Raw genomic sequence first — 27714 nt, 5'->3', positions numbered from 1 at the left:
TACACATTTATTTATCACTAGTGTATGGCCTGTTAAACTGGGTAGACACTGCATTTTTTTTTTTCAGTTGAGTACGATATGATAACACTAACACTACACATTTCAGTCGGACATGATTACTGTGCTCACACTGCATGTTCAACTGCAGGACACACTGCAAGACAAACAACCAAAAAAATGGACGCGCCAAAAAATCGAATTGGACGGGACACTGTGAGCCTGCTCAAACGACACGACATATCGGACAGGTATTCAGCCCAATGAAGAAGTTAGTTGAATCGGACAGGTATTCAGCCCAATGAAGAAGTTAGTTGAATCGGACAGGTATTCAGCCCAATGAAGAAGTTAGTTGAATCGGACAGGTATTCAGCCCAATGAAGAAGTTAGTTGAATCGGACAGGTTGGGGGCTAGAATTGCACGGTGTCTGCTTGCCACTGACTGGGTGTCCCACGGCTGGTCTCACCTGCGGAGGAGGAGGAGAGTGAGGGCACGGGGTCCCAGGCCTGGTAAGGGAAGTGAGTGGCCACGTTGTCCCTCTTGGACACCATGGACTGGATCTCCCTCTCCACGGCCCCCCGGATCACGCTCAGCTTCTTCCCAAGCCTGCACCAAACACAGAGAACACAAATGCCTCAGCATGGGGCTGACCGCAGCAGAGAACAACAACGCCTCAGCTTCCGCGTGGGGCTGCTGACCACAGCAGGCCTCTGTGCCCAGGTTGCGTCTGCTTTGTAGGGCTGGGTTGGCATCGGTCATTTGCACTGACTGACCAGCCTCGTACACCCACCATAGCAAAGACGTACTGTATAGAGCACTGGTACAAGGCTTGTGTCAGCACCAGCACCAGCTGTGTCAAGTGCTTCAAGGCTTTACTGTGTGTGTGTGTGTTACCTCGTATCCAGGGCTTTGAGGGTCTTGTTGCGCGGTTGCTGCTCCAGGCAGCTGACGGCGGGATTTCCCGCCACAGGAAGAGTCATGGCGCTCAGCACCAGAGAGGTGATGGCCTGCACCGCAAGCACGTTAATCTGAGTCCGCTCCAGATCCTCCTAACACACACACACACACACACACACACACACACACACACACACACACACACACACACACACACACACACACACACACACACACACACACACACACACACACACACACACACACACACACACACACACACACACACACACACACACACACACACACACACACACACACACACACACACACACACACACACACACACACACACACACACACACACACACAGAGCATTTTAGCGCATGAAGAAATGGTCTCCGTCAGTAAGGCTACCTTTCTTTTTTTAAATGTCCTTGGCACCTCTCACTGCAACCACAAAGACTAAAAGAACACACTGTGGCTGCCGGCCCTCATGCCGAGATGGCCCCTGAGGCTTACTCATCAGCCACCCTTAATAGAGTTATATTCATTTGCCTTCCCATTCTGGAGCATCACAGACTCCGCCTGTTCAGAATACTGAGCGAGGCTGCATTCTTGCGTGAGGGCCAGCGGTATCATAGCGTCAGGCAAGCCCAGAGAGGTGTCTGAAAGGACACAGAGCACTCTTTGTCAGACCAGACCAGGCCGAGCGCTGGGGAGGCAGCCAGTACCTCCTGCGGACTCTCCTCTTCCTGGTCCATGGCGATTGGCTGGGTGACCAGCACCCCCAACAGTGTGGCCCAGGTCTCCTCAAACTGCGTCCGACTGCTCCACCCTGACACAGGCACAGGACGTTAGACGGACGTTAGACGTTAGATATTATATTAAATATGAGATATTATACTAGATATTACAACCCCAAATCAGAAAAAGTTGGGATGCTGTGTAAAATGCAAATAAAAACAGAATGTGATAATGTACAAGACTCGTAAACCCATATTTAGCAGCAAAAAGGACATAGACAACATATCAAATGTTGAAAATGAAGCAACATGTTTCAAAAAATTTGGGACAGGGAATGTTTACCACTGTGTTGCTTTTTTGTCTTGTTGAGCACTAAAACAAGTTGGATAGGTTGGATACTTGGATAGGCCCCTAGCCCAGATAAGTCCATGATTTCCAAAAATAATTGCACATTTTGATTGGTCGAACCACAGGACCTTTCCCCATGTTATCCCAGTCCATTTTAGACAAGCTCATGCCCAGATAAGACGGTGGCATTTCTGTATCATGTCTCAATACAATTTTGGCTGTTGCATGATAAAGTTTACACAAGGATTTCTGAATTGAGCATCAAACTGTGCTCATGGACAATGGCTACCAGAGGTTTTCCTGAGCCCACACAATGATTTTCTTTACAGAAACAAGTCCGCTTTTAATGCAGTGCCATCTGAGGTTCAAAAGGCCACGGCTATCCAATATTGTATTTCAGCTCTATCCCTTGTTTTGCTAAGATTTCTCTGGATTATCTGAATGTTTTAATGATATTATGTACTGTAGATGATGAATTCCCCAAATACTTCACAATGTCATGTTAAGTAGCTTTAAAATTACATAGTTTTATAATTTGTCTACACAAGTGTACATAGAGTGATGAATACCCCTACATCTTTACTTCTAAGAGACTCTGCCTCTATGGGCAGTAGGAAGCTGTGGAGTTACCCAGAGTGTTGATGCGGTACAGGAACTCCCTGAAGACGTCCTTCTCCTGCAGGAACTCCACAGGGATCTCTGGCAGTGCCGTACCAAACTCACCACCACGCCTGGGGGACCAGCCCAGCTTCCACACCTAGCACATGAGCACGCCAACGTTAGGAGAAGCACTGGATAGAGACACACTGACTCTCTCTCTCACACACACACAAACACACACACACACACACACACACACACACACACGAGTATCTCACCAGTGGCGGCACGCGGGTGTAGCTGTTGACAAGCGGTAGCCTGGCGAGGCTGATGATGACATTGCGCAGGGTGGGAGTGAGGAATGCTGGGATAGACCGGTTCCGAGGGTGGCCCAGAAAGAGCGCCGTCTGCAAGCCCTCCACCAGCTCAACCATCACCTCACACGCACGCTGCTTGCTCACATCTGAGGCACACACACAGACAAACACACAGAGACAGACAGACGCGTTCACACACACACACACACACACACACACACACACACACACACACACACACACACAGACAGACGCATGCATACACACACACACACACACACACACACACACAGACAGACAGACAGACAGACAGACAGACAGACAGACGCATACACACACACATAAAATGTTAACAAATGACTATGATCCCAGTCATATAATTGAAGGGTTCCTTTAAAACATTGCAATTATTGTTGGTGGCAGACTCGGCACTCCCTTGTTCTCAGTAAGAAGAATGTAGAATATTGTGGAGGAATCTCTAGAACTCACCGTCTTTGGCTGAGTCCACTTCATCTTCCGCAGATTCAGAGTTAGACCTCTTTCTTTCCGGTCGGAGAAGCTGGTCACCAGGCCCCACAGCGACTGTCATAAACACACACACACACACACACACACACAAACACAACATACGATGAGTGACCAAAGACCTGCAGCTCCCTCTCTAAATAATAACACTGTCAACACATTGACAGTGTCGACACTGTCTCCTCAGAACCACCAACCCCTTGGAACCCATCTGTAGCTTCACTCCCTCTCCACAGTCCCAAACGCTCACCCCTCTCCCTGGATATCCCTACATCAGAGCCCAAACACCTGTGTGCTCCTCTGCACTGGACATCTCTACTCCACCACCCAACTACCCACCCAACCCCAGTTATCCACTCCCCTCCTCTGCAATCCCAACCGCTCCCACTGGAAATCTCCTCATCAGAGCCCAAACACCCTGACACCAAGCACCTGGCTGTGTGCTCCTCTACAGTGGACATTTACATGTATTCATTTAGCAGACACTTTTATCCAAAGCGACTTACACATGTCTATTATCGTAACACCTCCAATTATCCCCCATTTCGTTTGAAAATTCTAAAACAACAATGTTTTTTATTAATATAACATTTGATAAATGAACATTTATCAAAATAACATTTGATAAATGAACCTTACATTTTTCAGTAGCCATGTCGGAATGTCACATATTACCAACCGTCACGTATGTCCAACCTCTTACGTGTATGTGTTACTTAATATTCATTTCTATACAAACCAAGACGGCGGATTCCTAAAGAAACGCAAGCACCCACACCATAAGTTTATCTAAATTAGCTATGTAAAATTACATTTTACCGTCACTCAAAGAGCTGTAAACAGTGTTGTAAGGCTGCGTGTACAAATCCGCTTGGAGCTCCAGTGGAATTTTGAATTGCGACGACGAGAATTCTGGGGCTAACCGTTGATGTGCCGTGAGAAAGGTTGGGAATAAGTACCCACCAGCCCAGCACTAAACTCTGAACGTGGTAAAAAAAATTGGATATTGCAGGCAGTAAAAGCCCTGGTAAGAACCAAACTAGATTTTGTTCAAATCTACACACCTATGGCTACTAAAAAATGTAAGGTTCATTTATCAAATGTTATTTTGAAGTATTAAAAAACATAGTTGTTTTAGAATTTTCGAACAAAATGGTTGGTAATTAGCACGTTTACGTGTAGATTTGAACAAAATCTGGTTTGGTTCTTACCGGGGCTTTTACTGCCTGAAATATCTGATTTTGTTTACCGCGCTTGGAGGTTAGTGCTGGCCTGGTGGGTCGTCTACTTCCACCCTTTCAACGGCACATGAACGATTAGACTGAGAATTCTCGTTGCTACTTCAAAATTCCACTGGAGCTCCAAACGGATTTGTACACACAGCCTTACAACACTGTTTACAGCTCTTCGAGTCACGGTAAAATGTAATTTTTAGTACATAGCTAATTTAGATACACCAATGGTGTGGGTGCTTGCGTTTCTTTAGGAATCCGCCGTAATGGTTTGTATAGAAATTAATATTAAGTGACACATACACGCAAAAGGACGGAAACTGGCGTTCCGATATATTACACGGACTGGTGGTAATAGGGGGCGTTCCGATATATTACACGGGACTGGTGGTAATAGGGGGCGTTCCGATATTTTAAAAGGGCCATTCTCCCCAGAGCAACTCAGCTGCTTGGCCACTATGCTACTACTGCATGCTAGCCCAGCTCCTTAGCCACTACACTACCAACGCCCCATTTCTACTCGGACACCCTGCCCTCCCACTCCCAGGTCTCCTGTCCTCCCGGTCCCCACTGGGTCCCCTGGGTGTGCTGTCTGACCTGCGTGGATGAGCAGGCGGACGCAGTGGATGATGGACATGGCCTGGCTGAGGTAGGGGCCCGAGGCCAGCAGGGTCCAGACGGCCGGCTGCTGCAGGGCCAGACACACACAGGACAGGGACGCCTGCAGCTGCACGCTCAGAGGGAGCTGGTCCTGCAGCACTCGCCACACCACCGTCTGAGAGAGAGGGAGGGAGGGAGAGATGGAGAGAAAGAGAGAGAGAAAGAGGGGGAGAGAGAGGAAGGGAGTGGGATATGTAGAGATGGACGAGAGGGAGAGAAACAGAGTGAGAGTAAGAAAGAGAAGAGGCACAATGCTGCTCCTAACAGGGCTATGACCCCACTATGCATTCCTCTTCTATTTATACCAGTCCTGAGGTCAGCTCTGTCCAACGCTTCTAGTCCCAGACATCAGTCATTATCTGCTGCACTCCTATTGGTCATGAGTAGGATCTGGATGCCTGATCCCAGGACTGTAGAGGGCCATGAGGAGCGCAGCTCTGTGGTACGGTGCTGTGTGTGTGTGTGTGTGTGTGTGTGTGTGTGTGTGGGTGGTGTCTGACTGACCTCTATGGTGAGGGTGGTGAAGGAGGCCACCAGGGCCTCTCTGTGTGGGGTGATCTGTAGGGAGGAGGGCAGCTTTGGCAGAGACAGCAGGTACTGACTCAGAGCTCCACACAGGCTCAGCACCGTCTGATAGAAGCCCGGCTCGCCTGTCAAACACGCACACCACACACACACACACACACGCACACGCACAAAAACACACAGACACAAAAACACACAGACAAAAGAAGTTCATGAGAGTTCAGGGTAAAAATAGAACCCTCTACGGGTAATTGACAGATAAAAGTGGATTATAATAAATTCTGTTAGGTGACATTTTTACAACAGACCTTAGGCCTGACTAATCCAAATCAGGTACCCATTTAAAAAGTGCCGATGTGCTTTTCCACGCTGGGAACCTTGATAAAGGAGGCCCATTGTTGGAGAGCACAATAGCTGAACTCCTGGACTGTTTAATCTTCCAGTGGCAGAACAGAGCAACAGTGAACTTTGACTAACAGGAAGTCAAGCTCAAGTCTGCCTAAGCAAGGGGGTGCCTACCCCTTACTGATACAGACTCCTTCTAGTCTAGTCTATTCTATTCTATTCTATTAAAGTCCGGTATTCAGCAGTCACTTATATCCAAAGGGACAAAACATTTCTAAATGCAGTAGCCATGCCAAATGAAGAATGTGGAACATGAATGCTGCACAATAACATCCATTGGTTAGAGAGAGAAAGGGGGCGGTGGTATTGTAGTGGTTAAGGAGCAGGGCTAGGCACATTGGCCCGTGTAATAAAACTGACATATGTAAGCTAATGTGTCTGCTAAATGAATAAATGCAAATGTAAATGTAGAAGGCTCTGGATCTCACTATAGACGTCGGCCAGTTTGTCCCAGTAGCCTTCAGGCTCTGACTCAGCATCGGTGGGCGGCAGGAAGGAGCGGTGGGGGAGGGGGAGGAGCTGCGTGGTGGCGGACAGGCGATCCATGGTCACCTGGAGAGCAGTGTCCAATAGGACCCCGCCCTGACCTTGGGTTAGCCTCTGCACCCCAACACTCAGGCAGGGGGCCAGCAGGGCCAGATTGAACTCCTGAAAGAACGGAGAAAGAGAGGTGAGGAGAGGGGGAGGGAGAGAGAGAGAGAGAGAGGGAGAGAGAGAGGGAGAGAACAAAAGAAGCCAGAGTGGAATGTATTTAGATGTATGTAGAATGAACATGCTTCCCTATGTTGCATGCATCATCCACTACCATAACAACATAAGCACATGTCAATGTGTGTGTGTGTGTGTGTGTGTGTGTGTGTGTGTGTGTGTGTGTGTGTGTGTGTGTGTGTATCCTGTGCAGTGGAATTTAGACCTCAAACCTCACCCACACCCATTCTTACCTTGCAGGCCATGATGGCGCTGAGATCCTCCTGGGGCAATTTGGTCAGCAGCTCTGTGGTTTCATACAACGCCCCCTCTCCGCCCAAACAGCACTGAGACTTCACTAACGTCACATACCACTCCTGACACAACAACAGCAACAACAACAACAACAACAACAACAAAACAAACAAACAAACAGGAAGTCCAAGTAAAGAGATGAATTACGCAGAACATTTGGATATTTCTATGTACCTTATACAGTACTTGGGAAATTATGTTTTGGAAGCCAACAACAAAAACAGTGAGACAATGGACAATGCCCGAGCTCTGACCTTATTAGCTACCACATGCTGTGTGGGAGGGGGTGGCTCTCCATCTAGTGGGTGTGTGCTGACCGGCGGTGTGGGGCTTGCCGTCTCCTCGGGGAGAGAGGCTCGGAACCTGTCCAGCAGGGAGTAGAACCTCTGGTGCCTACAAGGACCATGAAGACTCCAGTCAGCAGATTGAAAATGGCAAGCACAATTAGAGCTGTCTGTCACACAATGTTGTTACGCCACTAGAAGTCACCTATGGGACATCACGGAGAATGCATTTCACAGAAAGACAAATAATATAAAAACTCTATGTGTTGATGTGTATGGACATAGTCACATGTTCAGGAGCTTATATGGATTGTTTGTGTGTGGGTGTGGTTTGGATACCGAGCATATGGAGCTACACACATATAGAACTGTGAACCAGGTGTGTAATCTAGGAGGATATCCTTTTAAAAAAAAATAATATCCATCCATCCATCCATCCAACCATCCATTCATTAATTCGTTCATTTGCGCATTCATTAATTTAGAAATGGTGAAAAAAGCAAGACCATGATATTGTTTTACTTGAATTTTCTACACTTGACATAAATATATGTAAATGCTTTGAAAATGCTTTCCCCAAGCAGAAAAACAAAACAAAAAAAGCCAGAAGGAGAAATCAGCGTTGGTAAGGGAGGACGTGAAGTGGGGTACCTCTGGGCCAGTCCACTGTTCTGCAGATACTCCTGGAGCCTGTCCAGCTCCTCCACAGGCAGCTGAGCTACGCTGTTCTGGAGACGCAAAACAGACAGAGGCATGGTCAACTCTCAACTTAACTGGACCATTTACTTCACAGTGGCAACTGTTGTAGAAATAATCTCTTTTTGAACATTTATGTTCTAATTAGTTTTTCAGCTGAATTACATGTAACATTTAATTACCAGTAATGCCACTGTTAAAAAGCACATTTTGAAAGTTTAGAAAATCGGTGGTGTTTACAAAGTCATTGACTAATTGTATAAATTGTATAAAACTCATTGTGATTCTCAATCTTGCCCATAATAATAACAACTGTGTGATAAAGATGTTTTGCCGTGATGGAGCAGCCCTTACCTGCAGCGTCTCGGCCAGCAGCATCTCCACACGGCGGCAGGCCAGCGTGTCCACCATGCGCGCTAGCACCCGGAAGGGCGTGCTGAGCAGCTTGTCCACGTAGAGCATGAGCAGAGCCCCCGACTGGCTCAGGTGCATCCCCTCCAGACACTGCAGGGTCTTCTTCAGCATGGTGGGCTGGGGACGGAGAGGGGAGAGGGACAAACTTCACATTACTGGAAGGTATTATGACATATTACAGCAGGGATAAGGCAAGAGAAATGGTTCGTGGATGGTGGTGATGCTCAGCAGCCGTCTATTCTTCAATCAATTAATCAAATAACTTAATTTAAGGTGTGCGTGTGTGTGTGTGTGTGTGTGTGTGAGTGAGAGAGACACTCACGTTGGTCAGATTGTCGCAGCGGGACTGGATGGCCTGGATGAAGAGGCCGCTGGCGGCGGAGTTTCGGTGGACAGCACTGATGAAGTCCTGCACCGGGGGCTCATGGGAAAGGCTGATCAGCTCCTGCACATGATTCACCGTCAGCCAGGTCAAGTGCTCCGAGTCGTGCAGGTTCTGGCACTGAGGGGCAGCAATGGCAGAGGGAAAGAGAATAACGTAAGGAAGAAAGACATTGGGCACTAATTCAAATCCACAGCACGCACTATAGTATGTGAGGCTACTGGCCAGTCAGGACCATTAGCATTTGGACAGTGAGACAAGCAAGGACATTTCTATGCCTGAGATTTCTGAAGCCATTATATCGATAATCTATATCATCCATTTTTTCATCCAACAGCCTGGCACACAAACGGTTAATGCTATATTTTTGCTCAAACCCTCGAAGCTGAGAGTCCACACTTTAATCACATCTTTATTGTTTCTTTTCTAATCTATTGTGGTGGTGTACAGAGTTACGTTTACAGCATGTGCTACTATGTGTTTGTGTTTACAACGTGCCACTGTCCAAGCACGCCATAGTCCTGACTGGACAGAAGTAAAGAGTCCAGGTTTGCTTTAAAGCAGCGAGCGAGCGCGGGTCAGTATTGCGCCACGGCACAGCAGGCTGAGGCTGCGGGAGGGGAGGTGTGGTTGAGCAGGGCCGAGCGCTCTCACCACGTAGTCACAGAAGAGGATGAGCGCCCCCCGGCGGACGATCTCTCGATTGCACATGGCCAGCCGCGTCTCCAGCCCGTCCTGGTCGCCCTCCCCGGACGAGTGTGGACTCAGCAGCTTCGTGCTGGACATACTGTGCCTCCTGGGGAAGGAGCGGACACCGAGACGTTAACAGGGTTCAGGCAGAGGGGAGACACATGACCACTCCACTCCAACATCACAGGGCTGAACCCAAGTGCTGCATCTCACATAGGACAATGTTTCCCATACATTGACTTATTTGTGGCGGCCCACCACAATATCAACATTGACCACCACACAATGATTTTCCAGGTTGTACTAAATTGTGCTTAGATCTGGTTAGCATCATAACCACGCCGCGCTAATTTGCTAAAAACTGTTGCATTCAAGTTAATTCTGCAAACCTACCACCACAAATAGAATTCAATTATGTGGGAAACACTGTAGGACCCTATTTAACATCGCAGGGCTGAACCAAAGTGCTGCATCTCACATAGGACCCTATTTAACAGGAGTGCAGCCTTGTAACTGCATAGCATGCTGACGGTGATGCAAATGTAACAATGAATGTAAACTGTGTAGCCTGGGAAAAACCCAGATGTACTTCCGGCAAATACGAGATTGGCTCTGAAAGTCCGTCTGGCCAAGAACCCATTCTAGCCCATTTCCAATTTTCCTAGATCTAGGCACCAATCAGAACCCTTGAGGCGGGCTTTACACGATGACGATAGCGCACCCTGTTGAAGAAGCCGGGGTTTCTAAAAAAAACATCAACGATGGTTGCTGCCGCTTGTTTGAAGCTGCTATCACGTTGGTTTAAGACAGGGAGTTAGATGTTTTTTAACTGCTTCCTTATGTTAGAATATGCAACATTGTACAAACATGTAAGGGGTACCTATGTGATATCTGCAACAGTGGTAGGCTACTGAAAACGGTTTGATATTCTGTTCATTTATAGGCCTACAGTAGCTGGACACGTAGCCGACAGAAAACACATAGGCTACTTTTGAATTGGTGTGCTATGCGAGCATAACTCGAATGCTACACTTTTTGCCTTGAAACAATTCCGGCATAATTGCTTTGAATGTTTCAGTCTCTCGTCCCCCATTCCTGCTTCATATGTCCCGGTCAGCCAGAAAGGACGAATGAAACAAAATGCTCGTTTGAACGTGAACAGTATTGTTCAGAGCTGAAAATGCAATTGTGTTTAACAGAGGGCAGATGTAAATTGCTAGTGACATATTAGCTTTCAGTGTGGCACGATGTCTTTGTAAACTAGCCTACGTTTAATGAAAAAGTGGTAAATTCTTCCTGCTTCTCCCTAAAACCAGACAGTGTTGCAAATGGTGTGTTTCCGTCACTCTGTCTCTTTCGTTGCTCTGATTGGTTTTGGGCCTCTCCTATTGCGTCCGAGGCATTTTGATTGGCGTCTGTTTGGGAATGCCCTTTGGAAATGGACTGTGAACGAACCTTCCCCAGACCCACTCTTAGTTACGACTGAGAAGGGTCTGGTTTCTACCAGATAAACTAAGCTATAAACTGTGTACAACGTGGATGCAAAAAATGCAATCAGACACCCTTTCGGAGTCATCTCAAACTTCCATCCTTCATCTTTTATCCTTCATTTATCTAGCAGTTCTTTGCTTCTGAAAGCTTCATGCCAGAAAAACACACACAATTCTCCAGTAACTGTCCCTCACACAGCAGTCATACCCCCCCGCCTCCTGCACGCTCACCTGCCCATCCCCACTCACTCACCTGGGCGTTTGGTGCACCTCGGACCACCAGGTGTAGTTGGTGTAGTTGATGATGAGCAGCACCTGGCACCAAAGCAGCACCAGCGGGGGGTGGGTGGTGATGAGGCGCAGGACCAGCGCGTTCAGACCCTCCAGGCTGTAGAAGCAGCCCTCGCCAACCCCGACCCCTGACGCCGGGCCCTCGGCTTTCAGCAGCTTGGTGGCAGCTGCAGTGATGCGCCGGAACATTCCTGGCAGAAACAGTGGGAGAGGTTGATATTCACACTCTCAAATTTTTGTAATATTCAGCAAATATCTTCTCACAATTTGATAGCTCTCCATTCTCTGAATGTACTCTTACATAGAGTTTCTCAGGAAGCACTGAAGGGAGGGTTGAGCACCCTTTCTGGTGTGTTTTGTTTAGTCTTTGGTTCAAATATAATGTAAGTAACTTTGGACCAACACATCTGCTAAGAAACATAAGCATAAGCATAAACGAATGTGACTTCATTCAGCATTGCTTACCCTCCCTTTAAGTGGCTGAGGCAGGTGACTTCATTCAGCATTGCTTACCCTCCCTTTAAGTCAGGTTGCTCTATTCTTTTTCATCTACAAGTGACCTGACTGGGGCGTAAATGATGACTAGCCGAGTCCACATGTGGAGCTCACCGGACTTGAAGATGTGGATGAGGCACATGAGGAGGGTGCCCAGCTGCTGGCAGTAGAACGTGTGCTGCTGCTCACTCATGTCCACCTTCACCTGCTTACTGGAGATGTCCTCCAACAGCACACCCACCAGCTGCAGCAGGAACCTGGAGCGAATGAGAGAGAGAGAGAGAGAGATGGAGAGAGAGGGAGATGGAGATGGAGGGGAGGGATGGAGGGGGGGTGGAGATGGAGGAGATGGAGAGGGAAAGAGGGAGAGGGAGGAGGGAGAGAGAGATGGAGGGGAGGGATGAGAGGGAGAGAGAGAGAGAGATGAAGGGGAGGGATGGAGAGGGAGGGAGAGAGAGAGAGAGAGAGAGAGAGAGAACAGATGTAAGACGACGTTGTCATTCTAAACAAACGCAGAGCGGACAGGATGGGGTCTGTGACGGTCACTCCGCTCCTCCTCTAAAGTGGTGCAGCGGGCAGGCTCACCTGGCGAAGGTCTCCTCAGGTGGGAAGCGCTGGGGCTCGCCGTTGGTCTCCTGATCGCCGGCCGGCTGGGGTGGGGGGGGCGCCTGCGCGGCCACCTCGCTCTGCAGCCGGCGGATGGTGGGGAAGGACAGCAGGTAGGGGGACAGGGAGAGCTCCTGCACGCGGGACAGCACGATGTCCTCGGTGGACTGGGAGATGAGCACGCGCAGCACGGCCAGGATGCCGGACACCCACAGCTGCACCGTCCCCACGGACGCCTGTGGAGCGCCCACAACAGCAGGAGAACAAAAACGACTTTAAAAAAATAAGGCAGGGTTCACGCGGACACATGGTTCACACCTCCAAAACATAAGCGCTCGAAAACTAAGAGCACCCCACGTTTTTACGAGCCTCGCGTTTTTTTTCCTGTTTGTGCCTTGCTCATTTAAATGGTCCAATCACGTTGTTACATAGAAAAACACAGTTGAATTCAAGCGCCTGGAGAAGAAAAATAAAGTCAGTGTGAACATCGGCTAACAGTTCTCTTGTGAGTGTCTCTCTGTGTCTGCGTGGGTGTACATGCGTGTGTGTGTGTGTGTGTGTGTGTGTGCGTGCGTGTGTGTGGGTGTGATTAAGATGAGAGCAGACTGACCATAGTAGCCGGAGTGACGAACATGCTCTTGAGCAGCATGTCGACAGGCCTCAGTGAGGAGGGAGCCACCGTCTCAAACAGTGTGTTGAGCACACCCAACGCCTCATGGGAGTCCAGATGCATCTAACATACACACACAAACACATCATCAGCACATTACACTTCATCAACCAGATGTACAGTACAGCTCTGTACCATGTGAACTCAGGGCTTAACCCAGCCCTGCTCCCCTTCACTCCACAGCTGATCTGGAATGTGGCCGAGAGACGTGACACTTGAGATAGTGACAGGGTGACGGTTACCTGCTGTTTGCCGATCATAGGCAGGATGATGTCAGCGATCTGGCGAGAGAGTCTCTTCCACTTGTCCTCGTTCTCTTTATGACACTGTTGCAGGACCAGGATGAACATCTCCAGCACCTACTCAACACACACACACACAGATAGTGCATTAAAACTCCACTACATTTACAGTAAATGCATCCTTCTGTTGCAGGACCAGGATGAACATCTCCAGCACGCACACACACACACACACACACACACACACACACACACACACACACACACACACACACACACACACACACACACACACACACACACACACACACACACACACACACACACACACACACACACACACACACAGCATTAAAACTCCACTACATTTAAATACATCCATCTGTTGCAGGACCAGGATAAACCTCTCCAGCACCTACTCAACACACACACACACACAGAGTGCATTTCACTCCACTCCATCCGAATACATCCCACTGTGAACTGCCCTCGGTGCCCAGCGGAGGTCATCTGTTAGCCTACCTGATGGTACTGGATAAGGCGGAGCAGCATAGAGACCACCACCTCCTTCTGGGTCTCCAGCTCTTTTCCGGCGTCGGCTTTGTTTGAGCCCCGGAGCACAAACAGGTCATGGACTATCGGCTGCAGGGCAGGGATGGCTGAGGGAACAACACAACCGCAATCACCAAACAGGCTCCAAACCAACGTGAAACCTTAGCATATTTCCAGTGTGTCTGTGTCTGTGTTTGTGTCTGTGCCTGTGTACCGTGAGTAACTGCCTTCCTCCCACTGGCCATGATGCCATCGCAGAGCTGGATGATCTTTGGGATGCTGATGATCTGCTTGGAGTGGTAGCGTTCATAGGACAGCAGCACCAGGAAGAAGAAGATGTTGGGCACGATCGCCTCCGAATCCCTGAGGGGAAGCACACAGCGGGATGTTTGTGTGCTGTGTACCTGTGTGTGTGCTAAGGATTTCATATGATCTGTGTTGAGTTTAGCTGTGTGTGTTGTAAGGAATTCATATGATCTGTGTGGAGTTTAGCTGTGTGGTAAGGAATTCATATGATCTGTGTGGAGTTTAGCTGTGTGGTAAGGAATTCATATGATCTGTGTGGAGTTTAGCTGTGTGGTAAGGAATTCATATGATCTGTGTGGAGTTTAGCTGTGTGGTAAGGAATTCATATGATCTGTGTGGAGAGTCTTACCTGAACTGGCCCAATTCAATGTACTCAAATTGCTTGAGAACAAAGCCGATGAACACCTGAGACAGACAAGGTTAAAGAGAGACAGTCAGATGTACAGGGATCAACACCTCAATCAGCGACAATGGGATCAGTCACCTCACTGCTGACTGTCAGTAACTGCTTTAAGTAGAGCAGTATCTGACAAGTCGGACTGATTACAGTGATTTATAGAGACATGCTAAAAACCGATCGCGTCTAAGGCGGGGATCACACCGACCAGCTGCAGGGGTCAGATTGTTTGCAGTGGTTCACAGTGAAAATGCTGGCAGCGCCAGCGACATAGGAGCTGCACACTGAACTTGGTTCAACTTTCAAAACGTGACGCAAGGGTCATCACTCTCAGCTTGATGTATCAACACTTCAGACATTCTGACCACTCACAACAGTAAAATTCTATGGGGGGGCCAGACGTTTATTTGTGTTGTGTACAGAAACGAGCACTTAACAGCAAGATAGAAACTTTTGTTTGAATTAATCGAATTATTGCGGTTTGAGCACTGCGTTATGCTTGGTCACTGCCACATCGGTATTCCCGACGTGATCCCCCCCTTAAGAGCTCTGGCAGCAACAGCCTGAACTCTGTCCAGTATCCCTTACCTGGTCAGAGTCCAGCAGGCAGTAGTTGACCCGCAGCTGCACAAGCTGGGCCAGCAGGTCCAGGACCTGCCTCTGCAGCGCCACCGAGGTGCTGGTGGTGTACTGCTTCAGTGCCTTGATGACCAGCGGCTCAAACAGACGGATGTGGTTGTGGATGACATTCTGGACATGGCAAAGTGCACAGACAAGACCGGCATTTCAGTGTGGCGTTATGGTCACAGAAACAAAGAAAAGCACAACACCGCTAATGCCACAGAGCTGCAGGTTTATTGATAAACTGACATTCGGTCAGTCAGACCTTGACCAAGACGTCCGTTTATCATTAAAACAACAGCTCTGGTGAGTAAGCAGAATTGCGCTTTCATTTTTTTCTATTACTTTAAAGATGTCCTTACGAAACAGTTGCACCTGCAGATCTAAATCTATCAAGGTGAGCAGGCTCCTCTTCAACTAGTGTGGCATTATGGAACAAAACGAAGAGACAAGCTAGCTAGTAACTAGATGTTACTATTTGAAACACGTTGTTGAGCAGTTTATCAGTTGTTTTTTTATTATTATTCTTCACACCTTGCATTCTCATGTATGAAGTCTGCACTTGACTTAAGCAGTCATAACTTCCCTTAAAGCTTAACAGCTTAAAGCAAGAAAAAGTTCTGTGTCTGAGGTTATCAAAAAAACTTCAAAGGTGTTATATATATAATTATTTATATATTTCCCAATCTTAAACAGTCTGGCCCAGTACTTTTGCCACCCCATAATCCAAAGAGCAAGCACAGGAGCACTGGACCATACCTTGTCACCTCTGTGGCGCGTGACATTGGTGATACTGGACCTCATCTGACTGGACACCTTCTGCATAACATCAAACCATCTGTGGAGCCAACAGCAAGATATGAAATATATGAAATGTGTGTGTCCACTAAATACCTGCATGTGTCACCATGTGTGCACTCGGTTTGAATGTCGAATGACCATTTATTTATGAGTACACGGACACAGCCATGTATGCGCGTGTGTGTGTACCCTGAGGCGTCCTGTTCCTGCTCAGCCTGCACCATGTATGTGTGTGTGTGTGCATGTGTGTGCATGTGTGTGCGTGTGTGTGCGCATGTGTATGCGTACCCTTAGGCGTCCTGTTCCTGCTCAGCCTGCACCATGTATGTGTGTGTGTGTGTGAGCATGTGTGTGCGTGTGTGCATGTGTGTGCGTATTCGTGTGTGTGTGCATGCACGTACAGTATATGTACCTTGAGGCGTCCTGTTCCTGCACCATGTGTGTGTGTGTGTGTGTGTGTGTGTGTGTGTGTGTGTGTGTGTGTGTGTGTGTGTGTGTGTGTGTGTGTATGCGTGTATATGTACATTGAGGCGTCCTGTTCCTGCACCATGTGTGTGTGTGTGTGTGTGTGTGTGTGTGTGTGTGTGTGTGTCCATGCACGTATATGTACCTTGAGGCGTCCTGTTCCTGCACCATGTATGTGTGTGTGTATGTGTGTGTGTGTGTGTGTGTGTGTGTGTGCGCGTGTGCGTGCACGCACGCATATATACCCTGAGGCGTCCTGTTCCTGCTCGGCCTGCACCATGTTCCTGAGGCTGGCGTCGGCCAGTGCCTGGGTGAAGTGGGTGTAGGGGGCCATGAAGCAGTAGTGGTAGAGGCCGGGCCGCAGGCTGGACGAGCCCAGACGGAGGGCCTTCCCCAGGGAGCGGCACGGGTGCGAGGCGGCCCCCTCGTATTGGGACGCCAGGTTGGTCCCAAACAACGTCTTCAGTAGCTGGAGAGAGCAGGAGGGGACACAACAGATGACAGGACAATGTGTAGAGTGGAGAAGTGAGCTTGTGTGCTTTGGAACTGGGCTAAAAAGGTAGGATAAAGGTGGTAGGATCTCTTCACTAGCGGTCCTACCACCGGTGAAGGTCAGTTAATGACCGGTGCGCACGTCAGAGGTGGCTGGGTTCACCAACGGGTCAATCTCACCTGTTGCACACAGACAGTGGCCAGTGTTGGCTCTCTGGAGAAGCAGGACTTGAGGTACCCCAGGACTTCCTCCACACACTGGTGAAGAGATGAGGAGAGCCAGTTAAAAAGGGGGGCTGACAGAAAGACACAGGTGGAGAGGAGGTGAAGAGGAGGTGGAGATGAGCGAGAGAGGGGTACAGAAGAGGCAGAGAGGAGGTGGGGAGGAGGTGGAGAGGAGGAGGTGGGGAGGAGGTAGAGAGGAGGTGGAGAAGAAGAAGAGGTGGAGGAGGTGGAGAGGAGACAGAGAAGGAATGGAGGAGGTGGAGAGGAGGTAGACCATTATGATGGACAGCAAATGTCAGTGGGACGAGAAACATACTTTCCCGATGTCGTGTAACGTGGCCAGCTCCAGCAGCTGGGAGAGCACGTCCAGCGTGGAGCGCAGGAAACCGCCAAACTTCTCATTGGTGGTGTGGAGATCCAGTGTCACCTGCACATGAGAACACATGCAGAATAGAGAACACTGCTGCAAGGCAAGCCTTCGCTGGTCATCTGAGTGTGTGTGTGTGTGTGTGTGTGTGTGTGTGTGTGTGTGAGATACCCACCCTGTAGTTGGCATAGGTGGCCTTGAGAACGTCATAGAGCTTCAGGTAGGGAGGGAGGTGGTAGAAACTGCCTAGAGTGGTGGACTTGCTGACGGGCGCAGCCACTGTGCTGTCTGCTGGCCGGCCTGGTCACACGGAGTAGAGGAGGACAAAGCTCCACTCAGAACACGCTGGCCAACACACGCTATACAGTACACAGCCAGTACAAACTGTTTGACATTCTTGACAATTGATTGAAATTAGAAGATTTAGGGAAACATGAAAACAAAAAAACAAAAAAAATAATAATTATAATAATAATAAATATATTAAATATAAATGAGCAACCATATGCTCCAGTGCCAGGCTAAACAGTTGCTTTTGTTCTTGGATTTCTATTCTGCTGAAGAAGGATTCCTTATGGATGCAACCAGGTCACTTGAGCTCAGTCACAGTAACAAATGGTCAACAGTGGCATGGCATAAGGCCAAAACAGCTTAGAGGAAAGATGAGTGAAGTGGATGATTCGGACACTGCTGCAGCTGCAGGCCTTAGTGCGGAGCTGCACCTGTACCTGTACCTGTGTTGGGGTCGCCCCCCTTCTTGGGGCTCATGGGAGCGGGCGGTTCGGCCGTGTCCTTGTCTTTGCCCTTCCTGCGGATGGGGCTCAGGGACGGGGGGTTAGCCAGGGAGGGCAGCGTGGCCTGGGCACATGGAACAACAAAACCCGTCAACAACAGGACGGTGCAGGGACATTTCTATAAGTCCTCTTGCTTAAGCCTCTGTCAAATATACTGTATGCGTATAATTACATTCCATACACCGAGTTGGCCTCTCCACACTGATATTCTTCTTCTTCTTAGGTCTGCCAGTGTTTATTTTACTACTACATTTTCAATTCTCCCAACATCCTTTGTTTCCTGTTCAGCTCACTACAGTCTTGATATAATAAAATCATTCATCACAGAGCACCCGTTAGGACCTGCTGGATGTGTCTGACCATTTGAAGGGCAGAGAGTCTCCTCTGACGGTGTGTGTGTGTGTGTGTGTGTGTGTGTATATATGTGAGTGCACACGCATAAGTGTGTGTACGAGAGTCACCTTGACGGCGGGCCCAGGTGGCGTGTCGTCCAGCACGTGGGCGCAGATGTTGAGGACCTTGAGGAGGTGGGAGAAGAGCTGCTCCACCATGCCGATGAGCGAGCGGTCACTGAGGGCCGGCCACGGCTCCTCCTGCTTGGCTGCTGCCGCATTGGTCTCCTCCTCGCCACTCCAGGGGCTCTTCATGCACTTGGGGGAGGCAGCTGCAGAGATGGCACAAAGTGTGTGTGTGAGGAGGTTGTGTGTGTTGGAATGGGAAGGCTCCATTCAAAACAAGGTTTGGAGGTTAGGTGTGTGTGTGTGTGTGTGATAACCAGTGACGGGCAGCTCACCGGCCAGCAGGTTCCCAGCCAGCAGCAGGGCGTCCTGGTGGGCCGACAGATCCAGGGGGAACCAGGCGGAGGACAGCAGCGAGAGCACCATGTTGGCCATGCCCACGGTCAGGCACCTCCTGGGCTCCTCCGGGACACTCGACTGGGATAGGCTGGGGGCAGGATGATGGGCACTTTGACTCTCAATGCACTATATACCCACGAGCATACACACACACACACACGCACAGTCTCCAGGTAACATGAACACATGATAACAATAAAAGAACTATTTGATATGGGTTTGTGAATTTGGGTAGAAATTAAGATTTGTGACAACAATGTGTGGTCCACAAACTCATGGTGCTCATCATCCAACCACCACTGAGTCAGTGGACAGCACAGCAATAACTACAGTATTATGCTTAGTTGGAACACACACACACAGTCTCCAGGTAACATGAACACATGATAACAATAAAAGAACTATATGATATGGGTTTGTGAATTTGGGTAGAAATTAAGATTTGTGACAACAATGTGTGGTCCACAAACTCATGGTGCTCATCATCCAACCACCACTGAGTCAGTGGACAGCACAGCAATAACTACAGTATTATGCTTTCTTGGAACACACACACACACACACACACACACACACACACACACACACACACACACACACACACACACACACACACACACACACACACACACACACACACACACACACACACACACACACACACACACACACACACACACACACACACACACACACACACACACACACACACACACACACACACACACACAGCACTGGACACAGAGGTTGACAGAATAAACAGCGACAGAAAATACCACTGGGTGTAAACATACGGCTTGCACTTAAAGTATACAACAGGACAGCACCGCACCAGGCTACACACCATTAGAAACAACATATATATATATATATATATATATAAATACAAGAGAGAGAGAGAGAGAGAGAGAGAGAGAGAGAGAGAGAGAGAGAGAGAGAGAGCGGCTCTGGTTGTCGTGGCTGAGGTGAGTGGCAGTGTGTGTGTGTGTACCTGTGTGAGCGTCCGCGGGTGCGGCTCTGGTTGCCGCGGCTGAGGTGAGTGGCGGAGGAGCTGATGTAGCCGCAGTGCCAGCCTGTACTCCAACTGCACACCGGAAACCTGGAGCTCAGCAGACACAGGGCCTCACAGCAGCCAAACTACACCAAGACAACACACACACGCACACGCGCGCGCACACACACACACACACACACACACACACACACACACATTTAATCTGAGGCTAGATGAACATCCTAAAATGACAACACCATATTCTGCAGAGCTTGCTCTTGTTAGCACTGTAAGATTAACATAAGACTCTTTTTGCATGATCAGATGTATGGTTACATGCGGGGACTATAGGTGGCACAAACCTACAAACATAATCCTCTTACAGAATCTTAAACCAAAGTGGCATTTAAGCCCACAGACGTGCCTAATTAAAAATACACCACTACTAAAATGCCACTATAGTAAACAAAACTACCTCCTTTCATAAACAATACCACAGCTACAGTCTTTGGGACAAAAACTCAAATTCACATAATTCTTGTTAGGTCTCTAAAATAACAAATTGGTATATGTTCACATAACAGTTCTTCTGGAGCACTTGTGACGTTAACCCTGACCCTCGTGAGCCTGGCCCCTGGGGGTCTGGACGTGGGAAACCCACTGACCGTGAGTGCTCTGGACGTGGAGGACGAGAGCGCATGGGACACTGCACTTATCACTCGAGACAAGTTGTTCTCCATGGTCACATCAGAGGTACCCAGGGACAAGTTGTAGCCCCTGTATGTCCTACAAACACAGAAGTATGTTTTTATGTTTAAAATGTTTTTTTGTTATGCACTTATTGTTCATGTTGATGTCATGTGATTTGTGTGGCTGACGTATGTGTGGATACTACTACTGTACTATAAATTGCCCCTTAGGGATATCAAAGACATTCTTAATCTTTGATACACATACAGTATGCTATACATACTTCTTGCTCTTTCAGGCTTGGCATAATTCACGTTACATTGCTTTACACGTTCTGTTTTGCACCCCAGACACAAGCTATATGTTTACCTCTGCCAAGCTATATGTTTACCTCTGCCAAGGAGCTTATGTTTTCGATGGAGCTTGTTTGTTTTTCTGTATGAAGGATTACTCAAAGCTTGGTGTGAAGGTGTCACATAGGCCAAGGCCCACCCCCTAACATTTTGGAGCCAAGTAAGTAGGCGTGTACTTTCACTGTTGCACAATGATGTTGCTCAATATTGCCTTGGCAGAGCTCTGTGCTGTCCAAGTGGTTTCTGTGGCGTTCTATTGACTAAGATTGAAACTTCCATAATGGAATATTCCAGATCTGGGCTACATCTCCTCATCATTAGCATCAAACTCAGCGGACACCAGGTGAGAGGTGCCGGGCAGGGTGAGTACCTGGTGATGGTGCTGACGGTAAACTGGGAGGGCGGCTGGGTCTCGTGCATCAGTAACTGGAGGTACAAGCTGCTCTGCTCCCGTGCAATGGCCACCACAGGGTCCGCCTGCGCCTGGTCACAGTCGTAGAACAGTCGTGACACCACCCTGGGGAAACGAGCACACACAGACACACACGCACACAAACACAGACATACACATACACACAGACACACACACACACACACACACATTGCGGTGTTAGAAGTGGCCTGTCTGCGTGTGTGTGTGTGTGTGTGTGTGTCTGTGTGTATGTGTATGTCTGTGTTTGTGTGTGTACCTGCTGACAGTAGCAGCAGCAACATGTCTGACTCTGGGGTCCTCATCCCCCAGAAGGTAGACGATGACATCACTGAGGATCCGGTCCTGTAGTCTGAGCAGCTGGGAAAAGAAGCGACATAATACAAAAATTACAAAACACTAACCACGTTAAACGCTAAGCTATTCAACTACAAAACATTAACCACATCAAACACTCAGATATTAAACTACAAAACACTAACCATGTTAAACACTAAGCTGTTACAAACCATTAACCACGTCAAACACTCAGATATTAAACTACAAAACACTAACCACGTTAAACGCTAAGCTATTCAACTATAAAACATTAACCACATCAAACACTCAGATATTAAACTACAAAATACTAACCATGTTAAACACTAAGCTGTTAAACTACATAACAACATTAACCACGTCAAACAGCTAGATATTAAAGCAACACCAAAGCACTTTTCCTCTGTCCCACGCATGCTATTTGTTTATCGAGTACAAACTTTGCAAATAACGATGTCCACAGACAAGGTAGAGTCTGTTGCATGATTTTATGAAAGTATAATGTATTGCGACATCAGAAACAAGTCAAATTTGTAGTTTCCTATGTCTCATTCCATCGAACTACAGATCCGCTACCCGATCTGGCAAACTTGCATAGTGCGGTTAAAGCCGATAGAGGGCCACAAAGCGAATGCAGAAGTGCCGTTCACCCTGTTACGAGTTGATGAACCACTGAAACGATTTTGGAAACATTATTTTAAGGTACAACAAAAACTCTTTGGTGCTGCTTTAAACTACAAAACACTAACCACATCAAACAATAACATGATTAACTACAAAACACACTCATCACATCAAATACTAAACTACACTATAACACTATAACTACAAAACACTAACCACGTAAAACACATTTATGATGCATGCATGATTTGCAGTGAAACAAAAAAATTTAATTGTTGATGTGTGCGTGTTTAGCAAACAGCAATCATGGCAAAACACTATTGGACCATTTGTAGTCACATTTAGCCAGGTAGAACAGGACACGCCCAAGTCCCAATCGCAGCAAAAGTGTTGGTGATGTGTACTCGTGTGTGTGTGCATACCCCGGTGTAATGATGTTCTCCTTTGTGCAAACTATCCGTTCTCCTCTCAAGGAAATTAACCAATCTGAAGGACAAGGACAACATTATTATTACAGCACTGATGCACATCTGATCTTCTCATGTACAACAAACTGTTAGCTGGCCAAACGTGTCTAATATACCGTAAAACTCCAAATAATAGCCCAGGCTTTTATTTTCCCAAATCCCTAACTGCACCAGCTAGTACAGGCGTCTACATGAGACAGGCCTTTAATTCCCTTTACACAAAACATTTCCTCTGCAAAGATGGAAAATATTATCAAATGAATTATTTCAAACACACTGAATGTCTACCCATATGACTAAGCTGTCCGATAACAATTATGGATCATCATTCATTTAGTGTTGAGATGTTGTTCATCAAGTAAGATAAGATCCAAATAGCGGGGATAGCCAGAACAGATGAAACATATTTTAATCAAACGTAATTTACGAAGAGACACTGAAAGCTCATATTTTGTCACTAGCAACCTATATCTGTCCTCTGTCAAATACAGTTGCATTTTCAGCCCTGACCAAAACCGTTCAGGAATTATTTATGTGGAAAGTGTGTAATGTTTCATTCTCCCTCCTTTTCGGCACGAATGAAACAACATGAGAGAGCATAAACCATATTGTTTCTCCCGTATTTTATTTGGCAAATTTGATAACAGACAGCTTACATTCCAAATCATAGCTTACTTCTTTCTCTTTATTGCCATGGCGGTATGCATTTAGAATTAAGAATAACGTTTCTGAACCCTTTTGTTTTGTTGCCAGCATAAAAACAAGCTTACCATCGGCCTATCCGCAAATTTGAAACAAAAGGGATAAATTGAATGATGTCGATGTTGGACATATAGGCATAGTTCATATTGAAAAAAGTTATACAATTTGGAACTAGCTTTTCCCCACCGGAGTCTTTTAATGCCATCTAATCATAAAGTTAGCGTGCGCAGTCTGCACCATACTGGCTTAAACAGACGATCTGACGGGTTTTAGAAGATTAAATACAACCCGAAACAAAAAAAAAGACCAGCCCTCTATTTTAGACCAGCCTTTAACCCAGGCGTTTAATAGAGACAGGCTATTATTTGAAGTTTTACGGTAGTAGAATGTGCCCCTACTATATATAATGATGCATTGTATTAATAAGAAACTCGCCGCAGTTATTTATAATGATCTATTTTAAAATCTTAACGGCCTGTCCACTGCCTCTGCAGAGGATGTTAAGCCCTGTAGTGTGTATAGAGAAGACTAACTACCTGAAGTCCACCTCGGCCACCGTTTCCAGCAGCTCGGTGCGGACGAGCCAGTAGGAGCAGTCACGGAGGGCCAGCAGGTCAATCAGCAGCCGCAGGCCCAGCTCACTCAGGCTGCTGCTGCTCAGAGCCATGATGCAGTGCTGTAACACACACAGACACACACACACACAGACACACACACAGACACACAGACACACGTCTTGTTAGTTAGCTTGGGATTTAGACTAGGTATGGAAGAAAAAAATTGCTGTGATTAATCATGAAAATGTTAACGGTTTCTTGGTCTAGCTAGTAGCTACAGTGGTTCCTCTGATGTGCCACAACAGTTGTTAAAGTATTATAATATGATATCAAGTATTATATTATGGTCACAGTTGAGTACATCCTATGGGACCGGGCTTCATCTCCTACTCACCCTCACAGCAGCACAGGACATCTTACAGGTCACCGACGACTCGTCCCGCAAGCACTTCTGCAGCAAAGGCACTAAGTCCACTAGCGAGATGGGGTTTCCTGTGGAGGAGAGGGGGAAGAGGTGGGTGAGTCCCAAAGAGAGAGAGAGAGAGAGAGAGAGAGAGAGAGAGAGAGAGAGAGAGAGAGAGAGAGAGAGAGAGAGAGAGACAGGACAGGACAAGAGTGGATAGAGGAGCTGGTATTAGTGTGGTGTAATCAGACACAGTCATAAATCTGTGTAAATAAGGAATAGTGTTAACTCCACTGTAAACCCTTCTTGAGAGGCACTCTGTAAGTGTCTCTCGTCTCGTCTTGGCAGGCGCTCACCAGTTGAGCTCTGGACCGTGGCCAGCCAGGCCTCCACGTTGAAGCGCGTCTTGAGCAGGATGGCCTGGATCAGGGCACCGCACAGGATGGCCGTGGCCCCCCGGATCTGCGGGTCACCGTGGTCCACATACTTCAGGATGTCGCTGATATACTGTTGCTCTGTGAAGGTCCACGCATGAGTACTGGTCATCACATATTTGTGCACACACTTCAACATGCATTCTTTGGTGTATTTGAAGTTTTGGCCTTTATTCCAATGGGATAGCACACATCTTATCACTTATTGTCCTCCTTTCTTAATGACATGCGTCATATGATTTCCATCGCATCTCTATGCATCTACAGTATGCATCCTTTGGGGCTAATAACGGTGTGTGTGTGTGTGTGTGCACGCTCACCATCCGGGGCTAGGCCCTCTAGCGGCTCCAGGTAGAGGGTGTTGAAGAAGGCCTCGGGATGGAGAGCAGCGGCCGCCCCCACACAACTCACGGCCAGGGCCTTCACACTGACCCGCACCTCCCTGTCCGGCACCAGCCCTGCAGCACACACGACGCACAAGCAGGTCAGCAAACACACACCACAGCCTGCAGCCTCCACATGCTTGCCACATGCTTGCCAACATTCCTGTGCAGCAGAACTTCCCACAATAATAATTGAGGTGTGTTTTTATTTTAATCACACAGAACCCTTAAATGATACCAGTTACACCAAATAATATACTTATCTTGGCGACAAAGTTAGTTCTGCATACATTTCCACATTCATATCAGTGATATAAAGTAATGATTGTTTTCCTGAAATATTATATTAAAATGTTCAATCCAACCAGTCACTATATGATTGGCTATTATGCCAATTTGGCTATTTTGCCGATTTCATTTAATTGGCCCATTTTCCTCCTCCTCACCATTTTTCTGTCCAGTCAGTAGGAAGGAAGCGGCCAGCAGACGCACACAGTGGACCAGAGGCTCCTCCTTGGGGTCGGTGTAGTGTCCAATCACCCCTTTGATCCTGGACGGCTGCGGGACCAACAAGTATGGTCAGTCTCACAATCGCTCCTTCTCTAGCACAACGATGTAAGACTGTCGGCTTAATCTCAACCAAGGGGCCTCAGTAGATCTGTGTGTCTGTGACCGTCTGTGTCTCCGTCTGTGCGTTTCTGTCGGTCACTGCATCTCTGTCTGGGCCTGTGACCGTTTTAACTGTCCCAGGCAGCTTACCTTGTGTCTGTGTGTCTGTGACTGTCGGTGTCTACGTCTGTGTGTTTTTGTCTGTCACTACACCTCTGTCTGGGCCTGTTTTAACTGTCCCAGGCAGCTTACCTTGTGTCTGTGTCTGAGACTGAGACTCTTTTTCCTGTACCGGGCAGCTCACCTTGGTCTCTGGGTCGGGGGGCTCCAGCTGCTCATCCTTTGGTATGAAGCGGTCCACACTGCTGTCCGACGCCTGCCTGTTGTGCCCTTTTCCTTCCAGCAGGTGGGGCCTCGTCATGGCTTTGGAAGCAGGGAGCAGAGAGAACACACATTACTTGTGTGATATTTGGAAACTGAATTCATGTCCAAGACATACTGTTGCTTCCCAGACTTTATTTTCATCAAGTGGGCATTTCTAACGTGACAGATGATTGCTGACGTTGGCACACGTACCTAACACGGACTGGGAGAAGGACTCCAGAGGTTCATCTGGGCCAGGAGCGCCCCCCTCTTCCTCCTCATCTTGTAGTGTTCCAATCTGCATCCCTGAATACTGACTCTCACTACCATCCAGAACCTTTCACACACACACACACACAAATACAGTTTTACACTGAACTGACAAATTCAGACACAGCTAGGTCTAGGCTGAACTGTATGTATAAGCTGTTGACAGAATAACAAAGATAACCAAACATTCATTAAACAGTAACTGACCATTCATTACTACTTGTTCTAAAATGGTAAGGAAACAATGCCCAGTAGAAGTACTTATTGTGCCTGAGAAAAGGCCTACACATACACATACACAGCCATGTCTGGTGAAATGGCAAGAATTTCATTCAGAATGACTCATCTACCTCACACAGCAAGACACATGCTTACATCTGTGTTGGAGTTGTACTGACGTTTTGCTAAAAAGTCCTAATAATTAATAAGATGATTTACATAACTGCAAATATCTTATCATATGTTAATATTTTACCTAAGCTAAATTTGTAAAATTGAGTAAACTTTGCACTTTGCATGCGCAGGCCTTCCTTTAGGCTGTTCAGGGCATGTTTAAACAGGGGAAGACAACTCGGGCCAGTGGCTAGGACAGTGTCGTTCATATCTCTTCGTTGGCAAGCGAACATGCTCATGGGTTTCAGGCAACTTCAAAAGGAACAAGACAGAAAAAAATCGATATCTAGACGAAATAAAAAAGAAATCAGTAACGCAGATGCGGATGCTG

At 47.6% G+C, this 27714-nt stretch overlaps 1 protein-coding gene across 3 annotated transcripts in view; it reads right to left on the bottom strand.

The window, feature by feature from the left end:
• Positions 1 to 27714, bottom strand: part of htt (huntingtin) — a 46441-nt gene that overhangs the window by 8160 nt on the left and 10567 nt on the right. For all 3 annotated transcript variants that reach the window (XM_076294240.1, XM_076294241.1, XM_076294242.1), the window contains 44 exons: positions 26934 to 27057; positions 26662 to 26780; positions 26195 to 26306; positions 25686 to 25823; positions 25288 to 25446; positions 24923 to 25020; positions 24508 to 24647; positions 23225 to 23288; positions 22120 to 22220; positions 21801 to 21947; positions 21053 to 21173; positions 20385 to 20530; positions 19330 to 19481; positions 18998 to 19200; positions 18477 to 18600; positions 17918 to 18042; positions 17692 to 17802; positions 17331 to 17408; positions 16904 to 17127; positions 16152 to 16230; positions 15360 to 15521; positions 14724 to 14779; positions 14283 to 14431; positions 14039 to 14175; positions 13517 to 13633; positions 13215 to 13337; positions 12584 to 12840; positions 12113 to 12255; positions 11466 to 11694; positions 9687 to 9828; positions 8973 to 9152; positions 8591 to 8767; positions 8192 to 8268; positions 7511 to 7649; positions 7196 to 7318; positions 6683 to 6902; positions 5829 to 5974; positions 5262 to 5439; positions 3397 to 3489; positions 2869 to 3053; positions 2621 to 2747; positions 1630 to 1733; positions 893 to 1047; positions 465 to 604 (listed from right to left, as the gene is read on the bottom strand). In XM_076294240.1, the coding sequence (XP_076150355.1) occupies positions 465 to 604; positions 893 to 1047; positions 1630 to 1733; positions 2621 to 2747; positions 2869 to 3053; positions 3397 to 3489; positions 5262 to 5439; positions 5829 to 5974; positions 6683 to 6902; positions 7196 to 7318; positions 7511 to 7649; positions 8192 to 8268; positions 8591 to 8767; positions 8973 to 9152; positions 9687 to 9828; positions 11466 to 11694; positions 12113 to 12255; positions 12584 to 12840; positions 13215 to 13337; positions 13517 to 13633; positions 14039 to 14175; positions 14283 to 14431; positions 14724 to 14779; positions 15360 to 15521; positions 16152 to 16230; positions 16904 to 17127; positions 17331 to 17408; positions 17692 to 17802; positions 17918 to 18042; positions 18477 to 18600; positions 18998 to 19200; positions 19330 to 19481; positions 20385 to 20530; positions 21053 to 21173; positions 21801 to 21947; positions 22120 to 22220; positions 23225 to 23288; positions 24508 to 24647; positions 24923 to 25020; positions 25288 to 25446; positions 25686 to 25823; positions 26195 to 26306; positions 26662 to 26780; positions 26934 to 27057 (6124 nt within the window). The remainder of the gene's footprint in view (positions 1 to 464; positions 605 to 892; positions 1048 to 1629; positions 1734 to 2620; positions 2748 to 2868; positions 3054 to 3396; positions 3490 to 5261; positions 5440 to 5828; positions 5975 to 6682; positions 6903 to 7195; positions 7319 to 7510; positions 7650 to 8191; positions 8269 to 8590; positions 8768 to 8972; positions 9153 to 9686; positions 9829 to 11465; positions 11695 to 12112; positions 12256 to 12583; positions 12841 to 13214; positions 13338 to 13516; positions 13634 to 14038; positions 14176 to 14282; positions 14432 to 14723; positions 14780 to 15359; positions 15522 to 16151; positions 16231 to 16903; positions 17128 to 17330; positions 17409 to 17691; positions 17803 to 17917; positions 18043 to 18476; positions 18601 to 18997; positions 19201 to 19329; positions 19482 to 20384; positions 20531 to 21052; positions 21174 to 21800; positions 21948 to 22119; positions 22221 to 23224; positions 23289 to 24507; positions 24648 to 24922; positions 25021 to 25287; positions 25447 to 25685; positions 25824 to 26194; positions 26307 to 26661; positions 26781 to 26933; positions 27058 to 27714) is intronic.

Source organism: Alosa pseudoharengus, unplaced genomic scaffold, assembly GCF_046254945.1.
Source record: "Alosa pseudoharengus isolate Yale_2024_CS ecotype anadromous, Long Island Sound unplaced genomic scaffold, YU_APseudo_1.1 YU_APseudo_1.1_scf_2, whole genome shotgun sequence".
Lineage (NCBI taxonomy): Eukaryota > Metazoa > Chordata > Actinopteri > Clupeiformes > Clupeidae > Alosa > Alosa pseudoharengus.
The sequence above is the reverse complement of the archived record's forward strand: the minus strand, read 5'-3'. Positions and strand labels throughout refer to the sequence as shown.